Source organism: Myxocyprinus asiaticus, chromosome 9, assembly GCF_019703515.2.
Source record: "Myxocyprinus asiaticus isolate MX2 ecotype Aquarium Trade chromosome 9, UBuf_Myxa_2, whole genome shotgun sequence".
Lineage (NCBI taxonomy): Eukaryota > Metazoa > Chordata > Actinopteri > Cypriniformes > Catostomidae > Myxocyprinus > Myxocyprinus asiaticus.
In genome coordinates, this window is record NC_059352.1 from 16,444,834 (window position 1) to 16,462,734 (window position 17,901).

Sequence of the window (17,901 nt, forward strand, 5' to 3'; positions counted from 1 at the left end):
TAAAGTAGCTGAAAGAGGAAATGGAAATACAGTAAAAAGGTAATGGTATTCACCTAAAAGAGGAGTGCAGACTGGGAAAAAAATTTAAGAATTAATCTAAAGATTCTCACACATTCCTATAAAAGTTGCCACAGTCCAGATAGGTTACATTAATCTGGCAGCACAAGCCCTTCAAAAAAATTCCAAAGAAATATAAATTACTCATGGAGCAAATTAAAAGTGCCATAAAATCCTATTTTGGTGGGAATCTTTAAGTTAGTATTTTCTGTTAATATTTTGCACCCTCTCTACAAAACCGAGTTATGATTTTAAAGAAGTTGTAGGTGAATATCTGTTTCCACCCACTGGTAATAAAGTGGTACTGCAATCTGTGAGAACCTTGAATAAAGACCGTACAGTACAGTTCATTGAATTCACATTATTGTTTTATTGTAACATCTGATATAGTTCTTGATATTCTAAAGTAGTCCTAGTTTTACATATTATTGCATAAAATTAGTTGATTTTGATCTAGAAAAGTTGTATTAATGAATTTATTATATTGAAGTCAACAGATGAGACACAGTTTGTTTTATACCCTCATAAAGTTAAAAAATGTCCCTGAAAATCAAATCCAGGGAAAATACTGGCCCTTAATAAAAAAGGTAAATTCTGATACTAATTTGCACTGTTTGTCCCACAGACATGAATGAATCTCAGATTATGTGGCTTACTGAGGAGAGGTGTGCTCCCAGTAAAAATCTGCCTTGATAATATAGTTGACCCTTGCCTGAATGTACTGAATGACAGTGTGGTTTGATTATATTTACATGTTTACCCAAGAGATATAAAAGAAATACGATGAAAGTGAAAATTTACTTAGGAGGGTAGAATTCACAATTTAAGAGAACTAATTGAAACTAAATGTACTTTTGACTCCAAATCATATTGTTACTGAGATACTGTATAGCCCTTGTGAAAACTTCCCCTTGTATCAACTAGCCCCGGTCTCCACTATAATGAAAAAAACATCAGAGTAAGCAGAATTGCACTAATATACATCTCAACAAACACAAACCACAAAAATATTGTACTAATCCTGTTAGTCAAAAGTGATTTATTATTATTGTTTAATTACCTTATAATACATACTAACATTGTGCATAGCACATTACCTGTCCTAACTTCTGCTTTGAACCAATAAAATCTACACATGAACTGTGTTACTTGCAAATCCCATTACAGTATTAGACTTCCTCTACTGCTGTTAGTCCATCTGATTTCTGAGTATTGAGCCAGCACTAAAATACTTTTAAATGATCTGATTAACAAATAACAAGAAAAACAGACGAATAAACAGATGCCGATATAATAGACCAAAGAATATGAGAGAGATGTGCTGGAAAATGCAGGAGGAATGAGGATAGTGTAATAAAAGAGAGAAACAGGGAGAAGGAGAGCGAAAACGCAAGTAGCACCTTGAGGTCAGTTCTAATAATACTGATAAGACCTTGTCATGGCCACCACACCATCTCATTCCGCTGGAAGGAATGGAGACAGTGTGGGACAACTGTGTGTGTGTCTGCCAGGTGTGTGTATGCATTTGGGATGCATTTGTATGTATGTGTCAGGTTAGTTTATGTTTTATAGAGTTGTGCATGTGCTTTCTGAAACTGTCTGTACTCCTTTTCCACTGGATTCCTCATATTGGACTGGCTGTGTTGATCTGGCAGTGCATGCACAGGAAGATTCAGTTTGAGGCTAATCGTGTCTACGGTATGTGTAGTGTGTGTATGTTTGTGTTCATCTGTGTGCATGTTAAAAAGGAGTATCAACAATAGCATTCTTGTGAGATCCCTTTGGATAATGTAATGTGTGTTAGTGTGTGTAGTTATTATTTTGAAGGATAGTAAAATAACATACGTCTGAAAATACTGTGTGTATGAGTGTGTGTTGTGTACTACACTCACTGAGCACTTTATTAGGAACACTATACGGTCCTAATAAAGTGCCTGACATGGTCTTCTGCTGTTGTAGCCCATCTGCCTCAAGGTTCGACATGTGGTGCATTCTGAGATGCTATTCTGTTCACTACAATTGCACAGAGTGGTTATCCGAGTTACTGTAGCCTTTCTGTCAATTTGAACCAGTCTGGCCATTCTCCGTTGACCTGTCTCATCAACAAGCCCTTTCCGTCCGCAGAAATGCCACAGGATGTTTTTGGCACCATTCTGAGTAAACTCTAGAGACTGTTGTGTGTGAAAATCCTAGGAGATCAGCAGTTAAAGAAATACTCAAACCAGCCCGTCTGGCACCACCAATCATGCCAGGGTCGAAATCACTGAGATCACATTTTATCCTCATTCTGATGGTTGATGTGAACATTAACTGGAGCTCCTGACCTGTATCTGAATGATTTTATGCATTGCACTGCTGCCACACGATTGACTGATTAGATAATCACATGAATAAGTATGTGTAGAGGTGTTCCTAATAAAGTGTTCAGTGAGTGTACGTTTACTGTATAACAACTTTCCTGGTCCATAGCATTTGTATCACTGCATTTAATTTCCCTGAAGAAGAATTATCTGGTGTTAAGGAGGTTTATCTCTGTAAATAGCAACTTGTAAATTAGAAAAAACAAGATTGGGAGGTTGGTAGCTGTCAGAGTAAAGTGTGACAACTACAGTAATTGAGATGTGGGCGTAAGCTAAATGGCAGAAACTCTGATTAGTCTGGTTACCCCAATCCACATCTAGAACCAGGTTGTTCAGTTACCAGCATCTGTTACAGACATGGACGTGAAAGTCACAGAGTCTAATCTGTGACCACAATAATCCTATTAGGAAGTTAACATTGGTGGCTAAAAGTCTTCCTCTTTCTAAAATGAGAAACAAAACATAGTTTACTATATCTGGGTAATTCTAATTTTAATGGGGTGGGTGAAAAATATCTTATAACAGCCTTCAAAAATCATTGCATCTCATTGCATTATTTATGGTCAATATTCTTTTTTTTTGTGTGTGTCATTATTTTTCTACACTTATATAATTAAAATGAATTTAGAATTTTATATAATTATATAAATAAATTTGTCACAATAAATAAACTGTCACTGGATAACAGGGCTGAAAACAGAGTGACAGGCGAACCCATATTCAGCAGAAAATGCACGAAGCATTTTTGGAAAAGGAAAACTACATTTACAGTTAAATCAGGATATTATCTTGTCAATAATAGCAAATGTTATGTAGATTTTTTAAATTCTATATAACTCATATGGAATGTGATGTATGGGGACATGCAAATTGGCTAATATTTCAATGTAAAAAAGAAAAAAAACAAATTTACAATTTATTTTGCAAAGTCAAATCTATCAAAAAATGCAACCAAGTGCAGTATCCTGTTGATTATATCAATAGCAAGTCATGGGGACACATACCACATTAATAGTTTCCTGAGAATTACCCATATATTTTCCTCACTAGCAGATAAGCTGCAGGGTTGAATTGGATGGAAGATGAGTTTATTCGTGTGGTGAAAGGCTTTTCGGTCTTGAGCTTGATAACTGCCCATCCTCCAGACCTTTACAGTGTAGATCACTCACTGGTCTGTTTGAGAGTTAAAACATTACACAAACATACAGTTAACCCTTTAATGCAACCAGTGTCATTTAATAAGCTGGGACCATATTCCACCTTCTTTACCTTGTTAATTTTGTAGTTATGCCCACACTTCCTCAGACTTTTTCTTATGAATTGTCTAACAAAAAAACAAAAAAAACAAAAATTGTATATATATATCTAAAAAACATCTAGTGAGCGGCAATTCTGCGGACGGAAACACCTTGTTGATGAGAGATCAACGGAAAATGGCCAGACTGGTTCGAGCTGACAGAAAGGCTACAGTAACTCAGATAACCACTCTGTACAATTGTAGTGAGCAGAATAGCATCTTAGAATGCACAACACATCGAACCTTGAGGCAGATGGGCTACAACAGCAGAAGACCATGTTGGGCACTTTATTAGGACTACAGTGATCCTATTAAAGTGCTCAGTGAGTGTATTCTTTTCTATTATTTAATAATTGTCTTAAAAATGCTTTGAAAATTGGGACATTTTGTAGATCCGTTTGTGATAGATACAGTATATAAGTGCCGGGTTGCTAAAGACCCGAGGTAAGTAATAATGTTTGGCATAACACCCATGCATTTAAGGGCTGCTGTAATAGAGCACATACTGTAAACACACAGGCCTAAAGACACACACACACACCTCTTTTTAATATAATCATAATGATTTTTTATTCATAACATTGAGTGTTTTCAAAGAAAAATGTGATGGAAGTGTGCTATAATTAATTTATAAATAAATAATTTAGTCATGCCAGAGCAGTGTGTTGATTATTGCAGCATGAAAATAAACTAATACATTTTTTAATGTCCTTGTTTTCTAGATGAAAAGCCCACCTGTAAAAAGTATTTTGACAGAGCCCTCAACGACCTCTGCACTTTAACCAGCATATACAATGGCTGTAAGTCTGTGTGTGTTTGTGTCATGTTTTAATGTTTGCCATTGTCTTTTGTCGAGTATTGTTGGTGTAATGTCATACTAGTATTTATGCTACAAGTCAAGTCAAGTCAGGGATTTCACCTTGTAAATTAGACTGCACTTGGGTTCTCGCATCATCGTCCTCGTCCATTTTTGTGTTCAGCCTGTCCTGCCTGCTCTGTAATGTTACAGTTTGTGCATGTTCAAGTATTTTTGCTACATATATTCATAGTGTGCCATATGGGAAAAGACAGCATAAATATCATGCAACTGTTAGTTGGTGTACATGCCCATGTGCAGACATGTGTGTTCTTTTGTGTGTCTGTGTATGTTTTGTGTGTCTCATTGTCTGATTGCTGTGCACAAAGATCATATTTCACAGAATCAAAGTGACAGTAAACTGTGTGTTCGGGTTGTTTACGAGGACTTTTTTTTTAGGTTATAAACTGGTAATTACAAGGGTATTGTGCTATAAATGTGGTTTATGAGGACATTTCTAGTGTCCCCATAATTCAAATCACTTAAACACACTAAACAATGTTTCTTTGAAAAAATAAAAATGCAGAAAGTTTTTTGTGAGGGTTAGGTTTAGGAGTAGGTTTAGGGGATAGAATCTATAGTTCATACAGTATAAAAATCATTGTCTATGGAGAGTGCTCATAAGGATAGCTGCACCAACACATGTGTGTGTGTGTGTGTGTGTGTGTGTGTGTGTGTGTGTGTGTGTGTGTGTGTGGTCTAATCATAACTCCAAGCATGTGAGTTCATTTTATATTTAGTTATGAAGGGGTGGATACAGTGTGTGTGTGTGTGTGTGTGTGTGTGAAACTACATGCCATGGTAGAGGGTGTTTGTACTGCTACCATGCTCAGACTCCTCACTGTCCCATTCAGTCTGGAAGAGAGTGACTGACAAGGAACAAGAGACTTCAGAGCTAAAAAAGAAAGTGAGAAATAGAGAAAGGAAGCCACTTCACTTCTAGTTGTTTCTCTTGTCCTCAGGCCATCTGGTCAACATGCAGCGCTCGACAAATGTGGACCCCACAAAGATGGGTGTTGGACGGGCCATTGCGGTCCTCACCTCAGGAGGAGATGCACAGGGTGAGGAAAAGTGTATTTGTGTCTGTGTCTATTTCTATTTGTTCATCATGTAATTTTAAATATTGTGTATGGGCCTTATTGGAGAGTTACCTGGTGGGCTGAACAGCTGTTTTTGAGGTCCCATTAGCTTGTATAAATTACATTCTGCAGTAACTCTGAATTAGTAAATCTGCATATGTATTCCGTCAACGGCGGGGGAGGTGCTGGGGTGGGGGCGCGTGTCTTCAGTTTCAGTACATTTCGTTAGGGTTAGGGTTAGTGCCATGATGATACAATTTAACCCTTTGCTTCATTTGTGCTTGGGGGGGCATTGTGATAATTTAGGGGCACAAAGCCCACCCAGAACCCCCCTAGATCTGGCTCTGCTCTTAATCCAACAACTGCTTTTAAAACACCACTACACACATTTTACACATTTTTTTTGTGTGTGTGCTAAGACAACATTATATAAGCATCATCTGCCATTATTCATGTAGTGAATGCCTAAAATGATTAGGTTTTTATGTTTTTTGTGTATGTAGATGCCAGAAAAAGTTTAACACAAAAAGAATTAAAGGGGTAGTTCAGCCGAAAAAAGAACAGTTCTCTCATCAGTTACTCACCTTCATGCCATCCTAGATGTGTGACTTTCTATCTTCTGCTGAACACAGACAAAGATTGTTTAGAAGAATATCTCAGCTCTGTAGGTCCTTACAAAGCAAGTGAATGGTGACCAGAAATTTGAAGCTCCAAAAATCACATAAAGGCAGCATAAAAGTAATCCATAAGACTCCAGTGGTTTAATCAATGTCTTCTGAAGTGATCCAGTTGGTTTTGGGTGAAAACAGACCGAAATGTAACTCTTTTTGCACTATACATCTTGCCATTGCAGTCTCCTTGGTGATCAGGATTTCAAGCTAGTGCTTGACACATGCGCATAGCGCTGGATGGCACTATAGGAAGAGTAATTGAGCTTGAAATCATGATAGCCAAGAAGACTGCTGTCAAGATGTACAGTGAAAACTATATTAAGTTATACTTAGTTATATTTTGGTCTGTTCTCACCCAAAACCAACTGGATTGGTTCAGAATACTACCTTTTTGGAGCTTTTGGAATTCTGGTCACCATTCACTTGAGCTGAGATATTCTTCTAAAAATATTCATTTGTGTTCAACAGAAGAAAGAAAGTCATACTCATCTGGGATGGCATGAGGGTGAATAAATGTTGAGAAAATTTTCCTTTTTGGGTAAACTAACCCTTTAACTCAAACATTTAAATTCTGTCATCGTTTACTTACCCTTATGATATTTGAAACCCACATTTTTTCTTTCTTTCGTGGAACACAAATTTGTCCTTTCCAAATAATGAAAGCAGACAATAATTTATGCTGTAAAGCTAAAAAAAAAAAAAAAGACAAACAAAGAACCATAAAATTAGTGCATACATATCATGTACTATATTCCAAGACTTCTGAAGTTATACAATAGCTTTGTGTGTCAGGATCCTGTCACCTTTGTCAGCCATGTTTATTGTGGTGACAGGATCCTGACAAGTATGTTCTATGACACGGGTTTGGATGTTTTTCTTGCCGTGTGCTCTTCTGTCTAGTCTGTGTTCCATGTTTAGAGCATGGTGTCTGGATCCTGACTCTTCGGTCTCGGGATCTGGACACTCATGCTCCGTCTTGTCTTTGTGAGCGCATGGTTTTGGTTCTCTTGCCATGTGCTCGTGTCTGGTCTTGTCTTTTGTTTGAGCACATGGCTAATGATGGCTTCATTGCCATGTGCTCTATTGTCTTGTTATTGTGTTTGTCTTGCCATGTGCTTCTTGACTCTGCCTCCTTGTTCCCTCATCACTCTCCCTCGTTTAGTCCTTGTTAATGTTAATTAGTTTCACCTGCTCCTTATGTGTCTTGCTGCCAATATATTGTGCCCTCTTCCCTCATGTCTCTACCAGATTGTTTTGTACTGTTGTGTATTTACTGCCTGTGAGTTGCCTTGTTTTGTTCCAGTTATCCGGTCGGTCCTGTCTTGATTTTGTTTTAGTTTGTTGGTTTCTCCCTCGTAAGAGTATTTGTTTTCTTTTTCTTTTTTTTTTCTTTTTTTTTTAATAAAAGCCCTTATACTTGCCTTCTGCGCTTGGGTCCTTCCTCAACAAGCCATGACACTGTGTGAGGAATAGACTGAAATTTAATAATTTTTCACAAATATGAACACAAAGATGTGATACGAATCTCGTTCTTACTTCCACACATTCAAATCTGGCACATTCATGGTACATGCAAGTATCATTGTAATTTGAGTGCAATTCCTTCTTCCTTATCCTTCAATGGTAATGTGCCAGATTTGAACAGGTGGAAGTAGTAGAAATAGTAGAAAACAAATTTTGATATATATATATACAGGGTTGGGGAGTAACAAAATACATGTAATGGGATTACGTATTTAAAATACAAAATATAAGTAACTGTATTCCACTACAGTTACAATTTAAATCATTGGTAATTAGAATACAGTTACATTCAAAAAGTATTTTGATTACTGAAGAAATTACTTTGCATTTTATTGTCATTTGTTTCATTTAATATTTAGTCCTTTCAGATGGAAAACATTTATACATATAAATGATGTGATCCAAAGTGCATTTGAACAGCGGTGAAACACTTTCTTATGTTGTGTTACATTCATACGAGCAGACAGAGAAGTATGTTTGAAGTAAGTTTGGAGCAGAAGAAATAGAAATAAACCTTGTGTAAATTATCAGCTTTACGCTAAGCTAAAATGCTATTTCTAGCCATTTTACATGCACATGTTACCAGGCACGATCATATATTTTTATCAAGAAAATTCACGTTGGATCATAATTTCTTTTTTCTAGTAAGACCTTTGATATTAGGGCAAAAATCTTATGCTTGATCATTTTTTTATTGTTTTCCTGTAAAAATATCTAAAAATCCTTAAAACAAGATCAATTTGATATATCTTGTTTTAGAAACAACACTGCATAAGATATTTAGGTTTTTCAGAGAATGTATTTTTAATATGTGTATTTTGTCTTACTGTACTGGCAGAGTTTTTATAGTCAAAACAAGTGAAAAAATCTACCAGTGCTGAAGAAGTAATCCAAAGTATTTAGAATACGTTACTGACCTTGAGTAATCTAACAAAATATGTTACAAATTACATTTTACAGCATGTATTCTGTAATTTGTAGTAGAATACATTTCAAAAGTAACCCTCCCTACCCTATGAATATATATATATCATTATCCACTTTCATTATATCGAAAAAGCAGCATCAACATTCTGCTAAACTTCTTTTGTGTTTCACAGAAGAAACCATATGGGTTTCGAAAGACATGAGGGTGTGTAAATAATGACTAGTATGCAGTTTTTCCATCTCTCACTCTTTTTCTGTGTGAGTAAAGTCACTTCAAATAAACCTGAAAAATCTGTTAATTTAGCAGCACAGCTCTACCTCATCCATCAAAAGATGCTGGTTCATATTTTATTCTCTGGCAATAGAATGCAAGCTATGAAGTCAAATGTGTGTGCTGCTCAAATTTGGAGAGACCTGATAGATGATTATTTAAAGTGGTCGTGTCGGATGGGCTCCGGAATCCTTGATTACCTGATTGAACTCTCACCTCCTCATTTGCTATAGCAGCCATGTTGAATGAGCAACAGCATTCAAATATCAGAGAGGTCATGAGAGGTCATAAAGCTTTCACACTGACCTTTTAGCCAACCTTTAGCGGTAGGAAAGAGAACTCACCTTTAACCTTATCTGGTACCAGCTGGAGAATAACTCAAATAACTTTGTAATGTCAACTAGTCCTGGAAGAACCTTAACTATGGTCGCCCCCCGCCATTCTCTCTCTAACTCTCACTCAGTTCCTATCCATGATCTCTCTTTCTGTCTCTCTCTCTCTCTCTCTCTCTTTCTGGGGGTGTTTGGCTATATTTATCCGGTGACCTTTGGGGAAATGTGTTTGCTTTAGAGAGCCGGGCAATGAGGCTTGCCTGTTCTCCTCTCTGGTTCAATCTTAAATGAAACTCGAGCCACTTAGATTGCCCTTTTCAATGGGATTTAACCATTATGTATGTTTGTGTGTATGTATTTGTGTGCCCAGATAACAAGATAACAGGTCTGCAATAAGGCCGAAAACAGTTCCTACATATACACTTTATAGTTAATAAGTAGTAAGCTGGATATGTTCTAAAACCAGTCACCAAAACTTAAATAAATGTAATGCTTTTTCAACTTGTGACAAATAAAACGATGTTATAAACTTAAAGATACCTTTACTTCTAGTATATACACTCACTGAGCACTTTAGTAGGAACACTGTAGTCCTAATAAAGTGCCCAACGTGGTTTTCTGCTGTTGTAGCCCATCCGCCTCATTCTGAGATGCTATTCTGCTCACTACAATTATACATAGTGGTTACCTGAGTTACTGTTGCCTTTCTGTCAACTTGAACCACTCTGGCCACTCTAAGTTGACCTGTCTTATGAACAAGGTGTTTCCGTCCATAGAACTGCCGCTCACTGGTTGTTTTTTGTTTTTGGCACCATTCTGAGTAAACTCTAGAGACTGTTGTGTGTGAAAATCCCAGGACATCAGCAGTTACAGAAATACTCAAATCAGCCCGTCTGGCACCACCAATCATGCCAGGGTCGAAATCACTGAGATCACATTTTTCCCCATTCTGATGGTTGATGTGAACATTAACCGAAGCTCCTTACCCATATCCGCATGATTTTATGCACTGCACTGCTGCCACATGATTAGCTGATTAGATTATGAATAAATAGGTGTACAGGTGTCCATAATAAATTGCTCAGTGAGTGTAAATCATTGTCAGATCTACCTAATCTAATGATTGCATACAGTTACTTCTAAACTATTGTATACGTTTTGTAACTATAGAAAATATGTAATAATTATGATAATCAACATATATAACATTTATATGATGTCTCAGGTATGAATGCTGCCGTCCGAGCCACAGTGCGAGTTGGAATCTACACCGGTGCTAAAGTCTATTTTGTGCATGAGGTTTGTACACTCTTGAAACGCACACAGAAAAGAAATACAAAATTAGAAGTGAAAGACTGGCAATTATTCATACAATGAAACAATTATTATTCACACAATGTTTTTATTCTAGGGGAATAAAACTTTCTAATTCACTCAAGTCTTGCACAATTCTGAATGCACTCAATCTTTTGAAAGTTTATGTATTCTGTAATGTGAGCGGGTGTTCAGTTATGCATAATTGTAAAGTCTGTGTGTGTCTAGGGTTATCAGGGCCTAGTCGATGGAGGAGATAACATCCGACCAGCAACTTGGGAGAGTGTATCAATGATGTTGCAACTGGTAATAAACATGCATATTCATTGAGATAACAACCAAAAATCACAAATGAGATCTCTTTAATATATCAATTGTCTGTTCCAAAAAGAGTTCAATTAGAGAGCAAATGGAGACTTTTGCTTTCATGCGAGAGAGTTCTCATATGTTTCCTCTAGAGTTTCAGAAGAAATCTCACAAAAAATTCACAATCTGTGCTTCAGTTTGCTCAGATACCAAAATCTGCAATCAAAAGTCAACCCAAATTACCTGACCTATGCTATCCACATAAATTTGATTGCTCTGTACTCTTACTGTCAATTGTTTTCTTTGTTTCTTTTTTATTTCTCCTAAGGAACTATAGCAGAAATGTCTGGGACAAAGTTGAAACTTAAATAAATAGTCATTATTTCACCTGTGCTCTGAAAGAGTAACCATTGAGTATTGAACTTTTCCTCTAGGAAATCACCCTTCACCTTCAACACACAATCATACTCTCTCATTGTTTGCTTAACTGTTTATGCACATAAACATAATCACACCATTATTATGCCTGACTAGTGATGAACACAAAAGGGCTGAGTGTATTTTTGTATGGACGTTTGTCATGCATGGTGATCATGTTGCTTGGTTTAGCACAAAATGCCAGAGTTCAACCCAGAGACCTCTGCTTTTGAGACATGGGGTAATATTACATGCATATACTCAGTCATACACACAACTGCCCACACCCCAAAGAGACATTACTATAAGAGTACACTAACCAGTGCTACATAAGGGCAACCTTCTCCACTGCACATTATGTAATCTAACTGAAGTACAGGTCAACCACACTGTCTGGCCACCATACTTAAATGTATTCCTATGCCAGCAACTCTATACTGCTTTTTATAGGTCATCATGTTTCTCGTAAGCATTTTTGCTTTAGTGTCTTTATTGTAAGTAGTCATATAGCAGATGCTTAAAGTAAACTCAACATGAGGTTTTAGTAACTATTTTTCATCTCTCTATGCTGTCAGGGTGGCACAGTGATTGGCAGCGCCCGCTGCCAGGACTTCCGCACTAAGGAGGGCAGAGCTCAGGCAGCATGTAACCTGGTGAAGTTGGGCATTACGAATTTGTGTGTAATTGGTGGAGATGGCAGCCTGACAGGCGCCAATGAGTTCCGCAATGAGTGGAGTGAGCTGCTCCAAATCCTGCTCAAAGCAGGTAGGATTGTGCCACCCAACACAGAGAACTACAATACCCATAATTCTTGCTGTAAATCACATAGCATTAGCATTGTTTTCAGAAAAGTGATCTTGCTTTATCAACATCAGAACATGGTCTCAATATATTTGGCCTTTTTACCTTCCATTACAAAAAAACTACTGTGACTGTCCTAGTGAAAAAATAATATACTTAAAGAATAGTTCACCCAAAAATTAAAATTTGCTGATAATTTACTCACCTTCAGGCCATTCAAGATGTATCTGAGTTTCTTCATCAAAACAGAATCTAAGATTTTTAGGATTTCATTTCAGGCCTCCTCCTTTAAACAATGCAAGTGAATGTACTCCAAAATGCATATTTAGGGTGCATCAAAATAATCCACACGACTCCAGTCGACAAATAAAGTTCTTCTGAACCCAAACGATTGATTATTTTGAGAAACAAAGCAATACTTATATACTTTTTAACTACAAATGTTCGCTTCCATACATCTCTGTGACGCGCGCTCATGAGAGGGATGACGTAAGCTCGTTGGAAATTTCACGCATGGAGGAGGAGGCAGGAAGCACGTCAATGTTTACAAGAGAAACTTGCACAGACCAAGCGCTGTTCACAAACCAAAACAGTCCTAAACAATTTCAAAACAATATAAAATAAAAAATCATTTCCAAATAATAATAAAAATAAAAAAACATTACTGCAGTAAATAACTATCCTTTATTTCAGAGCAATGCCGTTGCGCTTTCTAATTGTTCTTTTTTCGTTAGCAGAAATATATAGGCTATATGACTGTCAGGAACTCAAGCCACACAAGTTGCAGTTAGTGAACCCAATTCACAGAATTTACAGGGTTTACACAGTGAGATCAATGGTACAGGTGATATCACACAGCAGAGAAGCTTCACAAACTGAAGAAGAGGTAACAGGTGATACAACAGGGTAAACACTAAACAGATATCACCAAAGATCAAGAGCAAATACAGACAGGTAAATAATCACTGTGAGTCCTTTGTGTGAGACTTGACAGTGAAGTGGCATGAAGGAGAGTTATTTATGCAGGCAGTGATGAGCGAGTGAACTGAGTGCAGGTGCGGTGAATTAGAAATTGGGTGATGAGGAGTGGAGCGCTGAGGGAGGCGTGACAATGACAAAGTTTGCACACATACCAGAGTTCGCTGGAAAAAAACAGCACGAGCACAGCCGATGAATTCAGATATCGACCCTTTGTTTCTTTTGATGGTCTGAAATCCTCAGGGGTAAAATGTTCACTGCACACTCTCCAATATTTGAGAATGTAGGGGTGTACTGATATTCAGGTTCAGCACGATAAGCCAGAGCTTCAATCGCTCATGATCGATGGGTAATCGATGAAAAGTTAATATTTTCCCGGCATGCATTTTCTTTGGGGTTTCTGAAGGTTGAAGCATCCAGGATACACACACCAAACGACCATTTTGAACAATACACTTATACATATACAAATCTACAGCAAAGACAATTAAACTTTTGTACAGCGCTCCTCTTGTAAACGATGCACTTCCTGACTCCTCCTCCACATGATGCATGACCTTACCAACGAGCTTACGTCACAGAGATGTACAGGAGTGAACATTTGTAGTTAAAAACTATATAAGTATTGTTTTGTTTCTAAAAATAATAAATCGTTTGGGTTCAGAAGAACTTTATTTTTCGACTGGAGTCGTGTGGATTATTTGATGCACCCTTAATATGCATTTTGGACCGTCAAAAAAATTTAGTACTTTCACTTGCATTGTTGAAATGAAATCCTAAAAATCTTAAATTCTGTTTTGATGAAGAAAGAAACTCAGATACATCTTGGATGGCCTGAGTGTGAGTAAATTATCAGCAAATTTTCATTTTTGGGTGAACTATTCCTTTAAGCACACTTTATTCTTGGGTGCTTCAGTATACTAAAGTGTATTGCTGGCATACTATAAATTGGTAAAATTAAAGTCTGCTACATTGGAACAACTAATTTTGCACTTAATGCACTTTAGTTTGCCGAAAGCTGTGCTGTGGTGCAACTAAAGATGTGTTAAGTATACTTGGTTGTGCTAAATTGGAACTTTTTTCAAATATACTTTAGTGCAATTTAAATATCTACCCTTGTATTTAATTTTTGAAATACACAGAATTAACTCAATGTAAACTTATAATGTATATTTTTGACATTACAATTGCAGCTCCATTACACTGAGTGCTGGACATCCATTAATGTTATACTTATAACATACTGCTTGCCCACACCACAACTGCATTTTGGCTGGAAATAATATATATATATACTTCTGGCACTTACATTAAAAGAAATATAGCATGGGTATTATTGGGAAGAAAATTGGGGGACCAAGAATATTGAGTTTTCAATCCATTGCTACTAATCCACAATATTAACACTGAAGTATTGCAGTAAGTCTTAAACTAGATTACACAGGATCACACCTATCTCAAAGCAACACTAATCTCAACCAGGGTAACTAAAAATAACCCCTTTTCATAACATAAAACGGCATATTTAACACTGAAATCAAAACATAACTATAACCCCAATTACTTTTAAATTTTAGTTAATAAAAACCCAAAACAGTCCCCAAAACCTACACAGACCTACCTCATTCATTATGAAAACACAACAGCCAATAGCAAGTCCCCAAGCAGAAACATCAACAGATGTTATAGTATATTCATGGAAAGGACTATAATTCTGTGTAGTTTTAACACCTGAAATTTTATTAAAATAAGTAAACGTGCCATTTTGTCCTTTGCAAAAATAAAGTGAAACAAATGCAGACGTCTATCTGGACCATCTTATCACTGATCTGCAAAGACCCCTGGCTTACATCTTCAACCCTTACCTCTTTAAGTTACACAATGTTGAATGCAGCATGCTGTTTTAAAAATTGTATAAAACACAGGTCAAACTGTACATGCGTAACATTGTTGAATGCAGACACAAACAACAAAAGACTGTCTGATTGAGACTGATTTAATAGACACATAAAGAGGAGGATTCCATATACAAGATCCCACAGTTGAACCAGTTCAATGTTCCAGTAGTATCATCATCAGTGGATTAACAGACAGCATTTCATTTTGATGAAGAAAAAAAAATGTTTGAGCAGCGGTGTGTGTGACTGTTAACTAAAAGCAGAATTAAATCGTTTTAGTTTGATTGCGTCAACATTCGAACTGTGTAAGGGGACAGTTTTTGACTAATATTTATGTAGATAAATAACTATAATCACAGAAAAATTTCTCCAGCACTGAAGGTCCCAATGAGCACAGTGACCTCCATCATCCGTAAATGGAAGAAGTTTGGAACCAACAGGACTCTTCCTAGAGCTGGCCGCCTGGCCAAACTGAGTGATCGAGGGAGAAGGGCCTTAGTCAGGGAGGTGACCAAGAACCTGATGGTCACTCTGACAGAGCTCCAGCATTTCTCTGTGGAGAGAGGAGAACCTTCCAGAAGAACAACCATCACAGCAGCACTCCACCAATCAGGCCTGTATGGTAGAGTGGCCAGATGGAAGCCACTCCTCAGTAAAAGGCACATGACAGCCCGCCTGGAGTTTGCCAAAAGGCACCTGAAGGACTCTCAGACCATGAGAAACAAAGATTGAACTCTTTGGCCTGAACGGCAAGCGTCATGTCTGGAGGAAACCAGGCATCGCTCATCACCTGGCCAATACCATCCCTACAGTGAAGCATGGTGGTGGCAGCATCATGCTGTGGGGATGTTTTTCAGTGACAGGAACTGGGAGACTAGTCAGGATCGAGGGAAAGATGAATGCAGCAATGTACAGAGACATCCTTGATGAAAACCTGCTCCAGAGCACTCTGGACCTCAGACTGGGGCGAAGGTTCATCTTCCAAAAGGACAACGACCCTAAGCACACAGCCAAGATAATAAAGGAGTGGCTCCGGGCCAACTCTGTGAATGTCCTTGAGTGGCCCAGCCAGAGCCCAGACTTGAACCCAATTGAACATCTGTGTAAGGGGACAGTTTTTGACTAATATTTATGTAGATAAATAACTATACAATTTTGGAAGCTGGTCTGGTATAAATTGGGTGTACAACCCACTCTGCATACTGACTACTTAATGTTGTTGTGATGATGTCACAGCCAGCCTGTGTTTCATTGTCTGTCTTTGTGTGAGCGCATGGTTTCAGTTGTATTCCCTGCCGTGCGCTCTTCGGTCTCCTCTTTTCATGTCTGGAGTATGGTGTCTGGGTCCTGACTTCCTGTGCGGTTCGGTTTCGGTCTGTGTCGGGATCCGGACACTCATGCTCCATATCTGTCTGTTACTGACGTGGGTTCACAATAGTTTATGTCTGTTTCTCGCGAACATGGGTGCGTGGTGCACTCGCGTTGTGCACCCGGGTCGCAAGCTGTCTTCATGTTGTGCTGAGGTTCGGTCACTCCGGTCTGAGATTTCGGGTTTGTGTGTGGCCAAACTCTAACACAGTTGTCCTGTCTTGTTTTTGCCACCTGTTGCGTGCATCGTGTGACATTGCCTCGCGATGTACGCTCAGGTTTCGTTTAGTGTGAGAATGCATGGCATCGCCATGTTTGGCATTGCTACACATTCTCTTGTCTTGCTTGTCGGTTGGCATGGGCGTATATTGCCTTATTGTCTTGGCGATGTGTGCTCATGCCATTCAGGTGTTTTGTTGTCTTGTGAGAGCACGTGGCTTTGTTTTTTTTCTGTATCACCATGTCTCTCTGTCTTACATCATACCTCACCTCCTTGTTTGCCCATTATTAGAATATTAGTCACACCTGCCGTCTTGTTAACCTGTTGATTTCTCTTCCTATTTTAGTCTCCTTGTGTTTGCTGTCCAGTACCAGTTTGTCTTGTTTCCAGTTGGTCTTGTCTGTATGTTGGTGGTGTTTAATTGGTCCTGTTTCATCCCTGTTCCTGTTCCTGTTCCTGTTCCTGTTCCTGTTTCTGTTCTCGGTCCGGTTGTTTCTGTTCCCCGTAACCTCTGCCCCAGCCTGGATTAATTACTTTACGTTTTCCCCTACGAGGTAGTTTGTGTTTGTTTTTCCCCCTTGTGGGAGATTTATGTTAGAATTTTGTGTTTTATTTTTGTATTAAATAAACCTTTATTTTTCACTCTGTGTTTGGGTCCTGAGCCTCTTATTCCTGACAATACAGTATATATAATAGGAAAATATTTCTAAGTCATATTACTAATATTTTGTTTGTGCTCGAAGAACATTATTATGACAGTTGCTTTTAACACTGTTCAAACGAGTTGTAGAATCATAAAACAAGTTTGTTTGAAACAAGCACCTAACCAGTGTACTATCTTAAAGTACATTATATATGAACTTAATGTATACTTCCCCTAATTGCATTTGTAAAAGTTATACTACTTTACTACTTCATTTGTAGTGGTCAAAGTTGCTCTGTGTGCATTTGACGAAAGCATGAAATAAGTGCAGTTACATGGTACTTTCAATTAGTACATTGATATGTTAATGTATTTGTAATATTCTTATCATGAAAAAAAATGTATTTTAAATACAATTTGGTATATTACTTTTTCACTAGGGTGTACCTTCATACAGTGATTGTATCAGATAGTAATAGTCATGTATGCCATGGTACTGAATGATTACCATATTCATATACCATAGAATTTACATGAAACTACAAGGTACTTTAAAGAATAAAATTGTTTTACCATGGTATC

The 17,901-nt window shown here is 37.7% G+C and overlaps 1 protein-coding gene across 2 annotated transcripts in view; it reads left to right on the top strand.

Moving 5' to 3' along the window:
* The first annotated feature begins 1,331 nt into the window (after positions 1-1,331).
* The window catches only part of pfkmb (phosphofructokinase, muscle b), a 41,075-nt gene continuing 24,505 nt past the window's right edge, over positions 1,332-17,901 (top strand). Inside the window, exons 1-7 of one of the 2 annotated variants that reach the window (XM_051706823.1) lie at positions 1,332-1,463; positions 1,713-1,755; positions 4,437-4,514; positions 5,533-5,631; positions 10,600-10,673; positions 10,917-10,994; positions 11,987-12,176. In XM_051706823.1, coding sequence (XP_051562783.1) covers positions 1,716-1,755; positions 4,437-4,514; positions 5,533-5,631; positions 10,600-10,673; positions 10,917-10,994; positions 11,987-12,176 — 559 coding nt within the window. In that variant the 5' untranslated portion in view covers positions 1,332-1,463; positions 1,713-1,715. Of the gene's footprint in view, positions 1,464-1,529; positions 1,756-4,436; positions 4,515-5,532; positions 5,632-10,599; positions 10,674-10,916; positions 10,995-11,986; positions 12,177-17,901 lie in introns of those variants that run through there. The other variant, XM_051706822.1, reaches the window with a different exon arrangement.